The sequence below is a fragment of the Paroedura picta genome, chromosome 6 (genome assembly GCF_049243985.1).
Source record: "Paroedura picta isolate Pp20150507F chromosome 6, Ppicta_v3.0, whole genome shotgun sequence".
Classification (NCBI taxonomy): Eukaryota; Metazoa; Chordata; class Lepidosauria; order Squamata; family Gekkonidae; genus Paroedura; species Paroedura picta.
This window is the reverse complement of record NC_135374.1, coordinates 83,596,581-83,611,878: the sequence shown is the minus strand read 5'-3', so window position 1 is coordinate 83,611,878 and position 15,298 is coordinate 83,596,581. Positions and strand designations below refer to the sequence as shown.

Genomic DNA, 15,298 nt, shown 5'->3' with positions numbered 1-15,298 from the left:
TCAGCAGACATTCAAGCTTAATATTCCCTCAAACTTGAACACTCTTTGGAGTCACTTGATTGGTCCCTTTAAGAGGTTCTTATGCGGATTATGATTTGGGGTTTTGGATTTTACTTTGGGATTTACAAAGCTGCTAATGGTGTCTCTGCATCTAAAGACCCTGCTGTGCGAGTCAAAGTTACTTCCTATGTGTCCCTCAAAAACTAGTAGCAAGGGACAGGCAATCTCCCACCCCAAAAAACTTTTCAGGGACTGCAGATCTCATATGAGAGGAAGGATCCATGGATAAAAGCCAGTTGTGTGTCTCAAGGATGGGGGATTATTACTCTCAATAATTTATATTTCTTGTACACTGTCACCTCAACTTGTTACAACAGAAAGAAGAACTGCAGTACATCTAGAGTTGACTTTTATGACTGGAAACAGTCAAACTCAATTTTTCATTTTAAGTGAATCAATGGACACTCATTTTCCTTTTTAGAGTAGTACTAACTATAAGAAGAGGAAAGGAAACAGTAACCTTTTATTGAGCTGTCCCACAGTGCTTGGAAATATACATTAACTTTTTCCCATGTCGTGAATGATGTCACATGATGAGGCCATCTTGTAGGCGAATTGTTACTCCATGTTACAAGGGACTTGAAGAGAACTCATTCTTTGGGGACATCCAGTAATGTGAAGTTTCACTTTTCATCAACAAAGTGAAATGCTCTTTCCTGTAGCTACTGATATTTTCTAAAGTTTTAGAAAGAGGCCACCTTCCTCACACTTGAACACGGGCGCTAAAAAACACTGTCATTCCTTTGCAAAAATGGCACAGTAACAGCCATTGCTTCACCATGGCCACTTGACATGGATCTTGCTGATGTTGTCCTTGCATTGACAGAAAACACACTGTCCCTTCTGGTCTCTGTACTGTCATTCAGCAGCACTTTCTGGCCTATTACTTGCATGAATGTCTGGAAAAACTCCTTGGATGCGAAGTAGTAAATGAATGGATCTATGCAGTTGTTGAGGCAGCTGATCCCCAAGGTGAGTTTATAAATGTGATAGTAACTCTTATTCAGGTAGAGGCGGCTGATCATGTGAACCAGCAGGACGAAGTTGTTGGGGGCAAAACAGGTGATGAAAACCAGGAGGACAATTACAGCCAAGGTGATTGACCGTGTCTTCTGCCCATTGCTGTATCTCTGAGATGCCTGGACAAGCTTCCGAATAATGCCAATGTAGCAAAACACTGTCACTGTGAATGGGATCAGGAAGAAGAGAAAGAACAGTGATAAGAGGAAAACTGCCCAAGCCAGTCGACTAGGAAGCATGTTCCACTTGAGGACATCAAAGCAAGTTGTGATATTTAGCTCTTTCACTTCATAGGTCAGGTCTGTATTTGCAAGTGGATAGAAGGCTGTTAGTAGGACAGTCCACATTACCAAACAGCCTAGCACTGCATATCTTTTTCTTCTCCATTTGAGTCGCTGCATTGGGTACACCACACCCAAGTAGCGCTCCAAGCTGATGCTTGTCATTGTAAGTATTGAGGAATACATGTTTGCATAAAACATCACTGTGACAATGCTACACAGGTTGTTGCTATACAACCAATTGTTCCCGTTGATGTGATAGGCAATTTGTAAGGGAAGACAGCAAGCCAGTACTAGATCTGTGATACTGAGGTTAATCATGAAGATGACAGAAGATGTTTTGGGCTTGATGTGAAAGAAGAAAATCCAGAGGGAGAAAATATTTCCAGGAATACTGATCAGCACCACCAGTGTGTACAAAAATGGCAATGCAGTCATGACAGCTGTGTTCTTAAGCATGGCCAGTGTTTCATTATCCAACTTGGAATGATTGCCATCCATTGTGTGAAATCATTGGCTGTTTAAATTCAGCTGGATTATACCAAGAGTCAAGAGACTGCAACCTAGACATAAATAGACAAGAGATATGTTATGTATGATGAAACCCCTCATCAATGGACTGGCACACAATGCCCAACAACCTGTGGCCTCCTCTACCAGACCAGGCTTATGCCAAAGCCAGACTCCATGTTCTCTAGTCAGCCAGGGCTCAGTCCTGGCCAGACTCTATTTTCAGCTTTACCCTAGCCCCTGGTCTGACCTGACAGCCGCAACCCTCATGCTCTGCATTCATTCCTCCCCCACTCCATTACATTGCTAATCCAGTGGCCAGCAGAGTCTGTTGCACCTGAAGGCTCTTGCCCAACCTCTTTGTTTTCACACTTATTAGTCAACCTAAGTCACTCTGCAAGGAGGGAATTACCCTCCACTAGCTAGTCTCTTGAGACCTCTGTAACCTTCCCATTGTACTACAATGGTTTTCTTTCTTCAGAGCTCCACCTGCACCCATCTCCTGACCCATTACCACCCATTTTACCCATTGTCTCATCCCCGAGACAGCCCACCCAGTATATGTGCAATCTGTAGCACACACCACGTTCCAACAGGGTATAAAAGTCCCTGTTCTGGCAAGCCACTTTGACAACTCTGGAATCTTGGATCCATCAAGAGAACCCGACACACTGCTAGACTCTATGCCAGGGGTAGTCAAACTGCGGCCCTCCAGATGTCCATGGACTACAATTCCCATGAGCCCCCTGCCAGCATTTGCTGGCAGGGGGCTCATGGGAATTGTAGTCCATGGACATCTGGAGGGCCGCAGTTTGACTACCCCTGCTCTATGCTGTCTGCGTCTCCACCTCTTCAGGAACCAGTAATTATCCTTCCTTTGACCTGATTCTCTGGACTCTTTTCCTTTTAATCCTTTATTTCTCCATCTGCTAGATTGATAGTGTGCTTGTTATATGCTTGTTTATGTCTGTTTTCTATTAAATAAAGACTGCTTAGTTTATCCTTATATATCTGTTGTCTGCCTTGAGTTCATAGGCTACAATTACCTGGTATACATAGGCTTTTTGATCTTTTAAAGTTACCTGACCTCTCAAAAGCCATTACCCAAACTTGGCACGTGTCTCCTGACATGACTAGTTCAGGTAACAAATTTGTTAAAATCTTAAGGGAATTAGGCATAGCAATTGTGTCTACAGTTCAATTTCATCTGTGGATAAATTGTTTCAGCACCTTTTGATGACTTCAACAATAGCAATGACAATACATCATCAATAACACTGTCCTAATGAGATTGCTGTCTTGGTAGTTCAGTGTTGGCAATGTCAGGAGGAAGAACTTGTTGTGAGACTGGCCAGCTTCAATTTTTCCTACTTAAAATGGTTCATTCTGTTTTTTTTTTGGGGGGGGGTGTTGTTGTTTTGGAACTGGTTTCTTTCAGATGGCTAAATCATGAAAAAATTTAAAACTTTTCGGAATGAAGAACAAGTAAGGGAATATGCTGGGAAGGCTTGGAGGGGCACTATCAAAAATGCTTTTACTTGCAGATGGATTCCAGAAGGTGGTACTGGGGCACTGCTGCCCAGCTTTGTGGCATTTATGTGATAGGGCTTCATCTTGTTCTCCATGCTATTTAACATCTACATACAATCGCTGGAAGTGGTAGTCCAGGGATTTGTGGGTGACACTCAGCTCTATTTCTCATAGCTATCAGTGGGTCCTGAATTAGTGTCTGGAGCAGGTAATGGGATGGATGAGGATCAATAAATTGAAGCTCAGCCCAAACAAGATGGATGAGCTATTGGTCAACAGAGAATCTGGTTGAGGACTTTGGAGTTAGCTTATCCTAAAGAGGACTGCACTGCTTCCAAAAAAGCAGATGCTGAGCTGGAGGGTACTGTTGGATCCTGGAGGCATACATGTCTTCTGCCATAGGTAGCACCTTTATCAGCTTCAACTGGCACGCCAGATACGACTGTTGCTCAAAAGCATGATCAGGCCATGGTAATCCATGATGTGATCACCAAATTAGATTAATGTGATGAGCTCTGTATGGGACTACCTTTGAAAATGGTTCAGTACTGACCCCGCTTAGTTTCCTGCTTAGTTTCCAAGAGCGGAGAAGGTCAGGCCATACCTGAGTATGGCGTAACAATTCTAATTCAATTAAATATATAATAGAATTTAGAATATATTTAGCAAGAATAACGGAGAACAGCAATGAAATGAGTAGTGGGCTTACAAACGCCTGAAGGCTTTAGGTTTCTTGAGTGTGTAGTTAATAGCACACATTGCTCACACTAAGAGATAGAACAGCTTTGGTTTTATTCTCTGTGCTGCTCTGAAGAGCTACATGGCAGGATAATTAGTTAATCTCCATGGCAAGTACACTGTGGTTCTTCTTGTGATGACTCAATTTGTCTTGTTTGTGCCACTTTTTGCAAGCTTGCCATCAGAAGTGGTTTATCTGAGTAGCCCTATGGTTCCAGGGGCCTCACAGGACAGTATGGCTGTTTTTAGGTTGTTTTCTTTCTTATGCTAAGATAATGTTTTCCTGGATCCTAAGACTGGGTCATTTCAACTTAAGAGAGGGTCCATCAGTCTGTAGTTTAGAGGTGCCTCTAGGAGCCCAAAGATGTTTGCTTGGCAGGAGGTTCTTTATGAATAGAGCTCTTTGTAGGCAAGTGCTCAAGCTTCAAACAGCAAGCAAAAAACTGCTCTGGAGCAGGGATGTGTTTGAGCTGTGAAACTCCAAGAAGGGCGAGGGCTCCCATACTTGAAAAGGGATTTGCTCAGGTACAGATTGCTATTCGAGGTCCAAAAAGCAGCCACTGCCAGGTTGTCTTATTCCCTACACAGTACAAAAGAAGGGCTTCTCTTTGCATCTGCTTGCCCTGAAACCACATTGCTCAAATATCAGTCAGACGTGAAGGATATGGTGGGACAGTTAGTACATCTTCACTGTGGTTTTGACTTCCCCACTATAAACCTGATAAATAAGGTCCCAGACAAGGGCATCACTCAGACCAGGTGGAGATTGTACTAGCAACCTCTAGTATATGTTCAGTTATACCCAGACAGACATGACCCAGAATAAAGGAAGCTGATAAATGATGCATGACTTACATAAAAAATAATACCTCTCAGATGTGGTTTCCTCAGTGGTACCACTCCCTAACATATATTTCCCCCAGAAGTTACTTCTCGTGCATTTATGAGATTCTTTGATGATTGACGTACAGTTTTGAAATACACTAAGGGAACTAACCTGAGTGACAATGCTGGACTTGTGAAAATAGAACCGTGTTCTTCTCTTATTCCTCTTTTGGTTTGGGCAACAGCTGAATAGTGCTGAAGCATACAGAAGAGAAATGGAGAAGATGAGGCAATAGTCAGAGGTGGCAATCCCAAGGTACCAGGAGAAGAAGGTAGGGTACACCTAAAGACAAATAGGTGAAGCAAAGCCATCCCAGTTCGCACCCACGTTGTCAGAGACAGTTCACCTTTCCAGCCAATTTCTGTTCATATGTTCTCTTTCTGGTGGATGCCTCGCCCATCTATAATATACTGAATACATGTTTGATACCACCGCAACAGGAAATATTTTTAAATAGGAGGTCACAAGACAATGTTTTGACTGCAGAGCATGTATTTGACTTCCTTTTTTATAGGCCAAATCATGTGCAAAGTGCCTGATGTACCATTTTAAGAGCCAAATAATAAACATCTGCTAATAGCCAGGAGTACAGAATATTGTCATATTTGACACATGATTGGTGGCCAACAAAAAAAAAGAAAAATGAAAAAGAAAAAATGTTACTGTCTCAGTGCAAAAGGAAAATAAAATCAGAGCAAAGGAGAACTCGCAAATGGATTTTTCACATAAATACAATGTTGTACCGGTTTAGCAGGTTAAGATACTTGTCTAAACAACCAACCATAATGGTGGAATGGTCAGAGTACCAGAAAACTATGTAGGAGACTCCAGTTTGAATCTCCAGCCTGCTGTGGAAGCTCACTGGCTGACTTTGGGCCAGTCACACTCTCCACAGGAGCCATTTTGTGGCTGTTTTGTCTCCCACTGTGGTCATTGTGTAGTTTAGGGTTGCCAGCTCTGGGCTGGGAAATATCTGGAGAGTTTGGGGGTGGATAGAATTTGGGGTGGGGAGGGACCTCAATGGAGTATAATGCTACAGAGTCCACCCTCCAAAGCTGCCATTTTCTCCAGGGGAACTGATCTCTCTTCCCTGGAGATGAGCTGTAAAACTGGAATGTTGTGTGCTCAACATGCCCTGATTTCATGGGCTCACAACGGAATTTCTTGGCAACCTGGAAAAAGGAGACTATTCACTTTTGGTTTTTAGCATGGATGGGGAACACCAGTTATAAGAATGGGTGCTAGCCTCCAGGTAAGGCCTTGAGATCTCCCATAATTACAACTGATCTCCAAACTACAGAGAGAAGTTCCCTTGGAGGATCGTGTCCATGGCATGGCATTGTGCCCCATGATGTTCCTCCCTTATCAAAATCTTATCCCCTCCCCCAGGATCCACCTCCAGCTTTCCAGGAATTTCCTAACCAAGAATTGGCAACCCTGTGGTAGGCTGTGGACCTTATTAATGTATATGCCCCCCACCCTGTATGCACAAACAGGGCAATAGTCATCATCCACATACACTGATGGTGCAGGAAGCATGGTCCTGAAATCCGCTTTTGTTGTGGTGTGCTAAATTGTGGCTAAATTGTCAGCTCTGCCCTTTCCAGTAAATCTTCCCCAGTGAAATATTGCAAAAGCCAATTGAATTCTCATGTGACAGGCCATTGCCCAACTTCCTCCCTGCCAGTGCTGACCAAGTGCCCTTACCTAACACTGCAACCCGTGTGGATGCAGAGGGCGTAGGTGGGTTTTGGTGACAGAGTAAGGGCTCAGGTTGCATAGTTATGCTGGGGACTAAATCCTTCAGCCAAACTCTGGTGGTATACTGCATAGGACAGTGGTTCTCAAACTTTCAACTGGGACATGATAGCCCTCTTTAAGTATTTGATAGATTGTCACTTGGAGGAGGGCAGGATGCTGTTTCTGTTGGCTGCAGAGGAGAGGATACGCATTAATGGGTTTAAACTACAAGTACAACGATATAGGCTAGATATCAGGAAAAAAATTTTCACAGTCAGAGTAGTTCAGCGTGGAATAGGCTGCCTAAGGAGGTGGTGAGCTCCCCCTCACTGGCAGTCTTCAAGCAAAGGTTGGATGCACACTTTTCTTGGATGCTTTAGGATGGTTAGGGCTGATCCTGCGTTGAGCAGGGGGTTGGACTAGATGGCCTGTATGGCCCCTTCCAAATCTATGATTCTATGATTCTATAATTCTATGATTCTTCCTAATGCTGCGACCCTTTAATACAGTTCCTCATGTTGTGGTGACCCCCCAACTATAACATGCAAGTGTTCTTTCTCAGAAATTAAACCAAAACTGACCAATGGCGTGAAGATCCATTGTTCATGATTGTATGTAAATTGTTTGTTTGGTTTTTTTTGTGTGGGGGGGGTCTCAGTTCAGTTCTGCCTCTTGTCCCACCATGCCGATCTCGTTCTTTTCTGCTGCTCCAGGCAGACAAACGCTCTATCTCGATCTACCCCACAAGGCTGTTGTATGGATGGCAACCCCCCGAGCAAGCTGCTTGCCCTGCTACAACCCCTGTGAAAGAGTCGTTCTACCCCCATAGGGGTCCCAACCCCCTGGTTGAGAACCAATGGGATAGGAGAACTATTCAAACGCCTCTCTTTTTTTCAGGGATCATTTCAGAGGAGAGAATGCTGGGAGAAGCATTGAGTGCCACCTCTCTATTCACCACTGTTGCAAGCAATATAAGAGTCTCTGGGTTGTTTTTTTTTCCTGTTTTAACTTTTAAAAGGGGTAGATTTTCTGTCACGGATTTCCTGTGTTTCTGTTTCAGTCATAAATAAGCATAGGTACCCAAGGGGGAAGGGAACATACACTAGATTCATGCCAACTGCTACTGAATCACTGCACACCCACCATGCACCTGTAAGCATCAGAGTAAGAATGCTTGGAAAGAAGAAAATAAAATTGGGGGCAGGGTACTAATGAACATGTGAATGTTAGGAAACTTTTTTTTTTTTTTTTGCTTTTTCAGCAATTTATTCCCAATCCAACCCTAAGGGTTTGAGCACAGTTTGCAGTCATAAGCAAATCCAGATTTTTTTAAAAAACAGTAAAACAATAGTAATGCTGCAAAAAAAAATGCAGTCAAATTCTTAATCCCATAACATTAATTATCTAGAGTGCTACACAGCAAAGGCCCTGCTCTTTAATGTTAAAATAAATGTGTGTTATCAAGAAGGACTACAAACACAGGAGAGACACTAAAAGCACATTCTTCCAGGCAAAATGTGTTTAATCTTCTAATTCCTGCAGGAGAGGAAAACTGACATTATAGATCCAGGCTCCAGCTTTTCCTCCTGGTTTTTCTCCCACTTCATCTTTAGTTGTGCTTGAGTGTACCTTTGTGGTCTCCTACAGTTGCACTGATAACAAATCGATCCTCAGCTACCCACTTGAATTGATCCTCAGACATTTCAACTTCCAAGAGAAATTGTGCACATATTTTAAATTGCAGAATCCTCCACAACATATATAGAATCACTTAACATTTTACTCTGCAAGAATAGATCAGTCAGGACAATCTCTGTCTCTGTCTCTCATTACATTTTTTAAAAAATCAGAGAATTGAGGGTTTGTCTCCTGTTTTACCCTCACAATAATCTATGAAGTAAACTAGGCTGAGAAATGTTACCTGGCCTGTGGTCAGCCGAGAAACAGTATTTTAATTTTTTAAATTTATACTTATATTTATTGATCGCCATTCCCGATTCCAGAATGTGTCCAGTTTCACATGCAGACCACTGCATGACCCTGGCTGTAACTACAGTAAAATTGATGGGGAAAATAAAACTGCAGGTGATGAATAATAAATAGCTGACATTAAAATATCACCAGGTTTTGGATTGTGTTAAAAATCTGTAAATACCATTTGGCCTAAAGTGACCGCCCCCTCCCCAAGTGTTCAAATTAAGATTAAAATTAGTTGATCAGAAAATGTACCTGGGCATTAGCTAATGTGCACATTGAGTGGACATCATGGAGAACATGCACATCGACCATGAGAAGCTAATCTTCCCTCTGTGTCCAGAGTATCCTACTTTACGCTGTTCCGCATGTAACTGGGACATGCTGTAGAATAATAACAAGCACAGTAAGGGAAATAAGCATCAAAAGTGTGCAAAAATATAATATGAAGTTTTGGAAAACAGACAGGATAAAAGAAGCCTTCTAGTACATGAACATTACCATAGATCAATAATTGTTCAATCTTTTAAAATGTCACAGTATAAACTGGAGATTCTGTAAAAATTTTACTGAGGCCAGAGAAAGTAAACACGGTTTGCTTACATGCCCTGTGGTTAAGGGGGGTGGAAAATCACCCACCAAATCTGCAACCATTTGAGTCCTGCTTTTATAGTGAGTAGAGACTGAAAATGTATTTTAAAAATAAAGAAATATTATTGTTTTTCCTATAGTATTCTAAACATGATCTTTTTTTAAAAAATGCAGATTGTTGTTCTTTGATGTTTAAAGTGATGCATTGGATTGCTCACCTTGAAGACCAGTTTTTTAGGACAAAAATCTATAATGTTTAAATAAATAAATAAATAAATAAATAAATAAATAAATAAATAAATAAATAAATAAATAAATATATCTTAAATAAATAGAATCACTGTCTTCCTATTCTCTGTCCCCTCTGGAGAACTTTAATCATCATATCAATAATCTTTCAATTATATAAACTTTTAGCAAATAATTCATATGCTATTTAACAAAAATGTGACTTCACTTTTAAATACATCAGCCAACATAGTTTAACTCAGAAAATAACTAGAAATATGGGTTGAATGAATAAAATGCCTCCTGCCACTTTTTGAGTATCTAGTACTAGCAGTTATGACTACTCTGATCATCATTTTTAACAGTTCAGCTATCAGTGGTGCTAGTCTACATCAGCAAGGACAATAAACTTAATTACAGCAGAATTTAGAATAATGAACAAATGAACATGAGATGTTACCCATTTTTCATATACAAAAAAATATTCTTACCAAAGATCATAAAGATGTAAGGAATCAACTGCTCTGATGTATAGCTGATTGCACGCAAATGTTGGCACACACTAGGAGATGTTGTTTTGGTAGAACTCTGCGTCTCAGGAAATGGCCATACATGTATCTGTCTATTCTGCAACTGTTAACTGTTTCCTTACTTGGGTGATGATACAGCTAATCTAGCTCCCCACAAAAGTTGGTGTCAGATAGTACTGTCTCCACATTGTCTGCCCGCAAATGACAGAATATTGATTATCAGATGGACATCAATGTACTTAACAAAGAAGGCAGTAGACAGTTACATGTGCTTTCTACACATGTATTTTCCAGAGGTTGCTGTCTATTTTTTATTAAATTGTTTTTATAGTTTTAATTATTGTTTTTAATAATCAACAGCTTTTATGTTTCCAGGTTTGCTATCTAGGGAACCCTAATCTGGCATAAAAATGTTTTAAATAAATAAACTTCTGAATGCTGAACCTGATTTTGCACCTGGCATTTTACATTTGTGGTTTTCTCCGGTGCTAACAAGTAAAGGGCATTAATAATTTCCCAGAATGGGGTTATCTACAGTTTTGATTAGCCTTGTATCCAAGAATATGCCATTATTGCTTCCTATACTCTAAACAAGTCATAGAGTTCAACAGGTTTAAGGAGAGAAGTCGGGTCATATGGGCACTGAAGACTTATTACATTGAGATGATATTACCCCAGTGTGGTTCATCCAAGACTGTTAAGCCTCAAGAGATATCCTTCACTGTGCAAGTTGGAATGCAACTGCAAGCCATCATCTTCATTTCAGGTTCACTTTCAGAAATAGGCCAACACTGGCTCTGTGAGTTCAGTATTGCCCAAGAGAACTTCTGGCTATCACAAGAATGATGCAATTAATCTGTACAAAGGAAGGGCTGGGGTTTTTTTGCTTTTTCCCCTGCCCTGGCACAATGAAGAGAAAGGAGTCAACAGCACTACACTAATCTACTCAACAATTTGAATATATTGTTTTCCATTAAAGTCTCTTCCAGTAGCTTTTTTCTGTTCTTAATTGCCGCGACATCAAACTCCCATTAAGATAGGAACTATCACATCTAGGCATCCCTTCTGGTCCAAAATGCAACACCCTTCTGGAGCATTATATCAACTTCAGAGGTCACCAAAAACCCATTAAGGCTTCTTGGTGAAAACCTGGTTCACCCATTAGCAAAGTCTTTTAACATTGCTCAATTAATCTCATAAATTACATTGTCACAGTGCTGTTATGTCCTACTCTATCCCCCAAGGTACAAACCTGCCTATAAAAAGGGAACAGAGAATAGCCATCTCCGTGTTCATGTTTGGCTTTCCATGCACAAAGCCCTACTTGCAGAACAGGCTTTTGCTTCTTCTTTTCAATTTTAAATAGTAATTATAACATTATCTGTACCAACTGTACCCTATCACAAACAACCACCTCTTTTGTTTCCTCTGTGTGTCTGTGTTAGCTTAAACTTGTATATTTGTATGTTAGTGACTTTTTAAAAAAATCCTAGAATTTTTTAATTATTATAAATTCAGGAGACGGGTCTATTTCAGGTAACAAGACAACGATCATTATTTTCAAGAAAAATGTAACTTAGGTTATTTGTATTATCTTTTGTACCTGGGTGTGTCTACCTGTGAAGATGTTGGTGTCGAGCCAAATAAAGGGGTTGGAGGGTTGTGCTTGTCCATAATACAGGGGACCTCAGGGACATGCCTGGGATTCAACAAACAGTTGGAAGTCTGGGAAGCCATTATAGGTATCAGCCATGACTGTGACCTTCTCCTGAGCTCCTGGCCACAGTAGAGCTGCCAGGCCTTGATTGCTCTGGCAGAGTACTGGCCCTGCATGGCAAACAAATGATTTAGTTTTCTGTTTTTTGGCACATGTTCTGAGGTTTCTGATCCTGATTTACACTTCCTATGAAAATATGACAAATCCATTATTGTTATCAAATGAGGGTTTCCTTAGGATGGTGAAGAAAACAGAATGTAGCAGACAGGTTACATGTAAACTCACATTAATATAAGCTGGAACTGGGCTAGAACTTCTACCCCAAAGAAGTTCTCTTTCAGATTGACCTGCCTCACAGGACTGTTTTAATGATAAAATGGGCATCCAGGTATGGTAACAAGAGGTCCTTGAAAAAAAGGATGAAAGAAAAACAAGACAAGTAGGAAACTACACCAAAAGGGGAACACGTCTTACAGTAGCCTATTGGCGCACTGGACAACCTCATATGGTAGAATTTTGCCTAATAAACCTTAATTATGACAGTGAAGAGCCTCAAAATACACATATACCATTAGCTTGCACATGTGATTATTTAGATTCTGGCTGGAGCAACCTAATCAGATGTTTTTCATAGACTAATATATTAGCATAAAGCCTCCCGTCTCTCCCAAAGCATTAGTGGGAGGACAGTGGCAGTGATGGGATGCAGTGCCAGTAGCTGGGGTCAGTAGCTGGGACCAGATAGATGCAAATCTAGTGGCACCTTAGAGACAAAGTGAGCTTTAACTCCCAAAAGCTTGTACCCAGAAAACCTTGTGGCTCCTAACATGCTACTTCTCAACATATTCTACAGGGGAACTGACTTCTGTAGTCTGAAAATCAGTTATAGCTTTAGAAAATCTTCAGGCAAACCTTGATTAATTGCTTATCCCTGACATAGAATTCCCAAGGTGCACTATAATTCTTTTTAATTTGTTATCTTTCTTCTGTAGCTCCTGACTATGTTGTATTTTCCCTCCTCATTAGTCCTAGCCTGGTCGAGCAGATTTCAGTTTGATAAAATCAGCACCTGCTAGCACTTCCCTTGAGCGTTTTTAGCACATCATCTCAGAGGCCGGATTCTCATTTTCACTAAGTTCTTCTTCATCTTAGCATAGACACACGAAAGACCCATCTCTGCCTCTCTCTCGTGGTGCAATCCTAAACTGAGTCATGTCCTCCTTGGTCCAAAAACTTAGAAGGGTGTAACTCTTTTTAAGGTTGCAGAGATTTTATCCAGACCAATGCTCTGGTTAATTTGAATGTATTTCCCCCCAAAGCTACCAAATGCTAAGCATAGAAAAGGGCATACTGTTTTTAAAAGTAAAAGTGTAAAGTATGGCCATCATTTTACCATTCAGGTAAAGACAAATAACATTTGGACTTCCAGGCAATGAAAATTCCTCAGCCTCATCCCCGTTCTTTAGCAATTTCCCTCTGATAGCCCCAAACACCAGCAGCTTTTCATGGAAGACTGCTGTTTTGTGCATCTGGGAAACTTGTTCACAGAAGCTCACAGACATTAACAATTGGTTAATTAATTGGACAAATTCATTTAAAATAGTCTGATTCATGAAAGTCAGCAGCTTTTTAATGCTTTAAAATTATTTTAATATGAATACCTGAATAATACCTGAAGGTGACAAGCAATAATTTATGGGTATATTCTTGTAGATGAGGGAATGCCTCAGACACTGAAGATTCTCTTTATCTCTGTTCGCTGGGATGTTTCAGGGCCAATCAACCTCCATCAGTCGATTCTACCTCACAGGACTGTTATGAGGATAGAATGCAGAACCATGTTCACCATCTTGAGCTCCAAAGGAAGAGTAAGATAAAAACATACAAATGCTGTGCAACTTCTTATTTTACAGAACAAGTTCCACAGGATTTCCTTCGGAGTCAACATGCATAGGATTGCACTGTGATTTCCTGATGTGTCACAGCATTCCGTGATCTATAAACAGCAGAATAGGCAAGGCCAAGGAGACCAAACCTTCCTGGAGTTTCACTTCTTTAAAATGGCTGCATAAGTATTTCCGTGCTTCACAATGGAGTCCTATGCAAAGTGACACTTTTCTAATCCATAGGGAAATGTGTAATTAGTTTGGGCTCCACTTTCAGTGTTTTGGGGGAGGCAGTGTCTTTCCTTTGAAGAATTTTTTTTATAAAGGTTGCAAATGTTTCAAGGTATGAGAATGCGGAATTATGCTTGACACTACTAACAAGACCACAATATAGTTCAATAGATTTTCCTTGTACAACCACATCTGCTTGTACACATTTTCTGCTCTTACATTTTCCCGAATGCTGCATCCGATGTATGTTTCATACAAGAAAACGTTAAAGTTCTGGTGCTTTAAGGCAGTGGTCCCCAACCTTTTTATCACCGGGGAGCAGTCAACACTTGACAATTTAACTGAGGCCCGGGGGGGGGGGTAGTCTTTTGCTGAACAATGTCACCACTATTACCTGAGCCCCTGCTCCACTTGCTTTCCCGCTGGCGCCCCTGACTTCCCACCGCCTGCTGGGGGGTGCTGCCAGCAACAGCTGCACAGTGCCACACCGAGGGGGAGCCCCAGCCATGGCAGCCGCTGGAGAGCATCAAAGGTGAGCTGGCGGCAGAGTGAAAGGGCAGCCCCCGAGGCTGCCGGGGAGGAGGACGAGAAGGAGCTGCGGCTCGATACCGACTGATCCACGGATTGGTCCCAGTCCCCGGACTGAGGGTTGGGGACCGCTGTTTTAAGGGACAAGTGACTATGGACCAACAAGACAATCTTTTTGAACAGATCAATTGGTAAATTGAATTTATGTAACAAACTAATTCCTACTGCCTTAGATAGCACAGGCTAGCTGATCTCATCAGATCTCAGGAAGCTAAGCAGGGTTGGCCATGGCTAGTATTTGAGATCATGACACAGGTAGTGGCAAACCAACTCTGAATGTTTCTTGCCTATGAGAGACACTATAAGTCATCTGTGACTTGGTGGCAATCCCACCCCAACAGTTAGTCTGTACAAAAATTATTTTCTTTAGGTAAGCAGCAACTAAAATTTCAAACTGATATATACAGATCACAACAGTATAATATTTATAAGTTCATTTTGTGTTAAACTTTGTGCATGAAAACCATACAGAATTTCTCAGCTAATTAATGATCTTTCATTGAAAAAAGAAATAACTCTTTTTATTAGGTAAGACTAGCAAGAAAGCCCATTGCAACCAGGAATGCAATGGGTGCTAGGACCTAGGGGACACTGGGAGGTGCAGATCTCTCTCAGTGTCTCTCTCTCTCCCTGTCCCTGCATGTCTCTCTGTGTGCCTCGCAGCAGGAGGCAGAACAGGTAACTGGGCTGGTTTGTAGGAGGGAAGCAGGGCTGGTGTGCAGTTTGGGGCAGCTCTCTCTGCCTGTCTCTCTCCCTTCGTCGCAGCAGGGGTGGCTCTCTCTGTCTCT

General features: G+C 41.4%; 1 protein-coding gene across 5 annotated transcripts in view; it reads right to left on the bottom strand.

Moving 5' to 3' along the window:
- Positions 1-504: 504 nt before the first annotated feature.
- Positions 505-15,298, bottom strand: part of P2RY8 (P2Y receptor family member 8) — a 38,293-nt gene continuing 23,499 nt past the window's right edge. The window contains exons 1-4 of one of the 5 annotated variants that reach the window (XM_077343342.1): positions 10,050-10,272; positions 8,995-9,123; positions 5,137-5,219; positions 505-1,924 (exon numbers count right to left, since the gene is read on the bottom strand). In XM_077343342.1, the coding sequence (XP_077199457.1) occupies positions 783-1,862 (1,080 nt within the window). In that variant the 5' untranslated portion in view covers positions 1,863-1,924; positions 5,137-5,219; positions 8,995-9,123; positions 10,050-10,272 and the 3' untranslated portion in view covers positions 505-782. Of the gene's footprint in view, positions 1,925-5,136; positions 5,220-8,994; positions 9,124-10,049; positions 10,273-15,298 lie in introns of those variants that run through there. The other 4 variants (XM_077343343.1, XM_077343344.1, XM_077343345.1 and 1 more) reach the window with 4 other exon arrangements.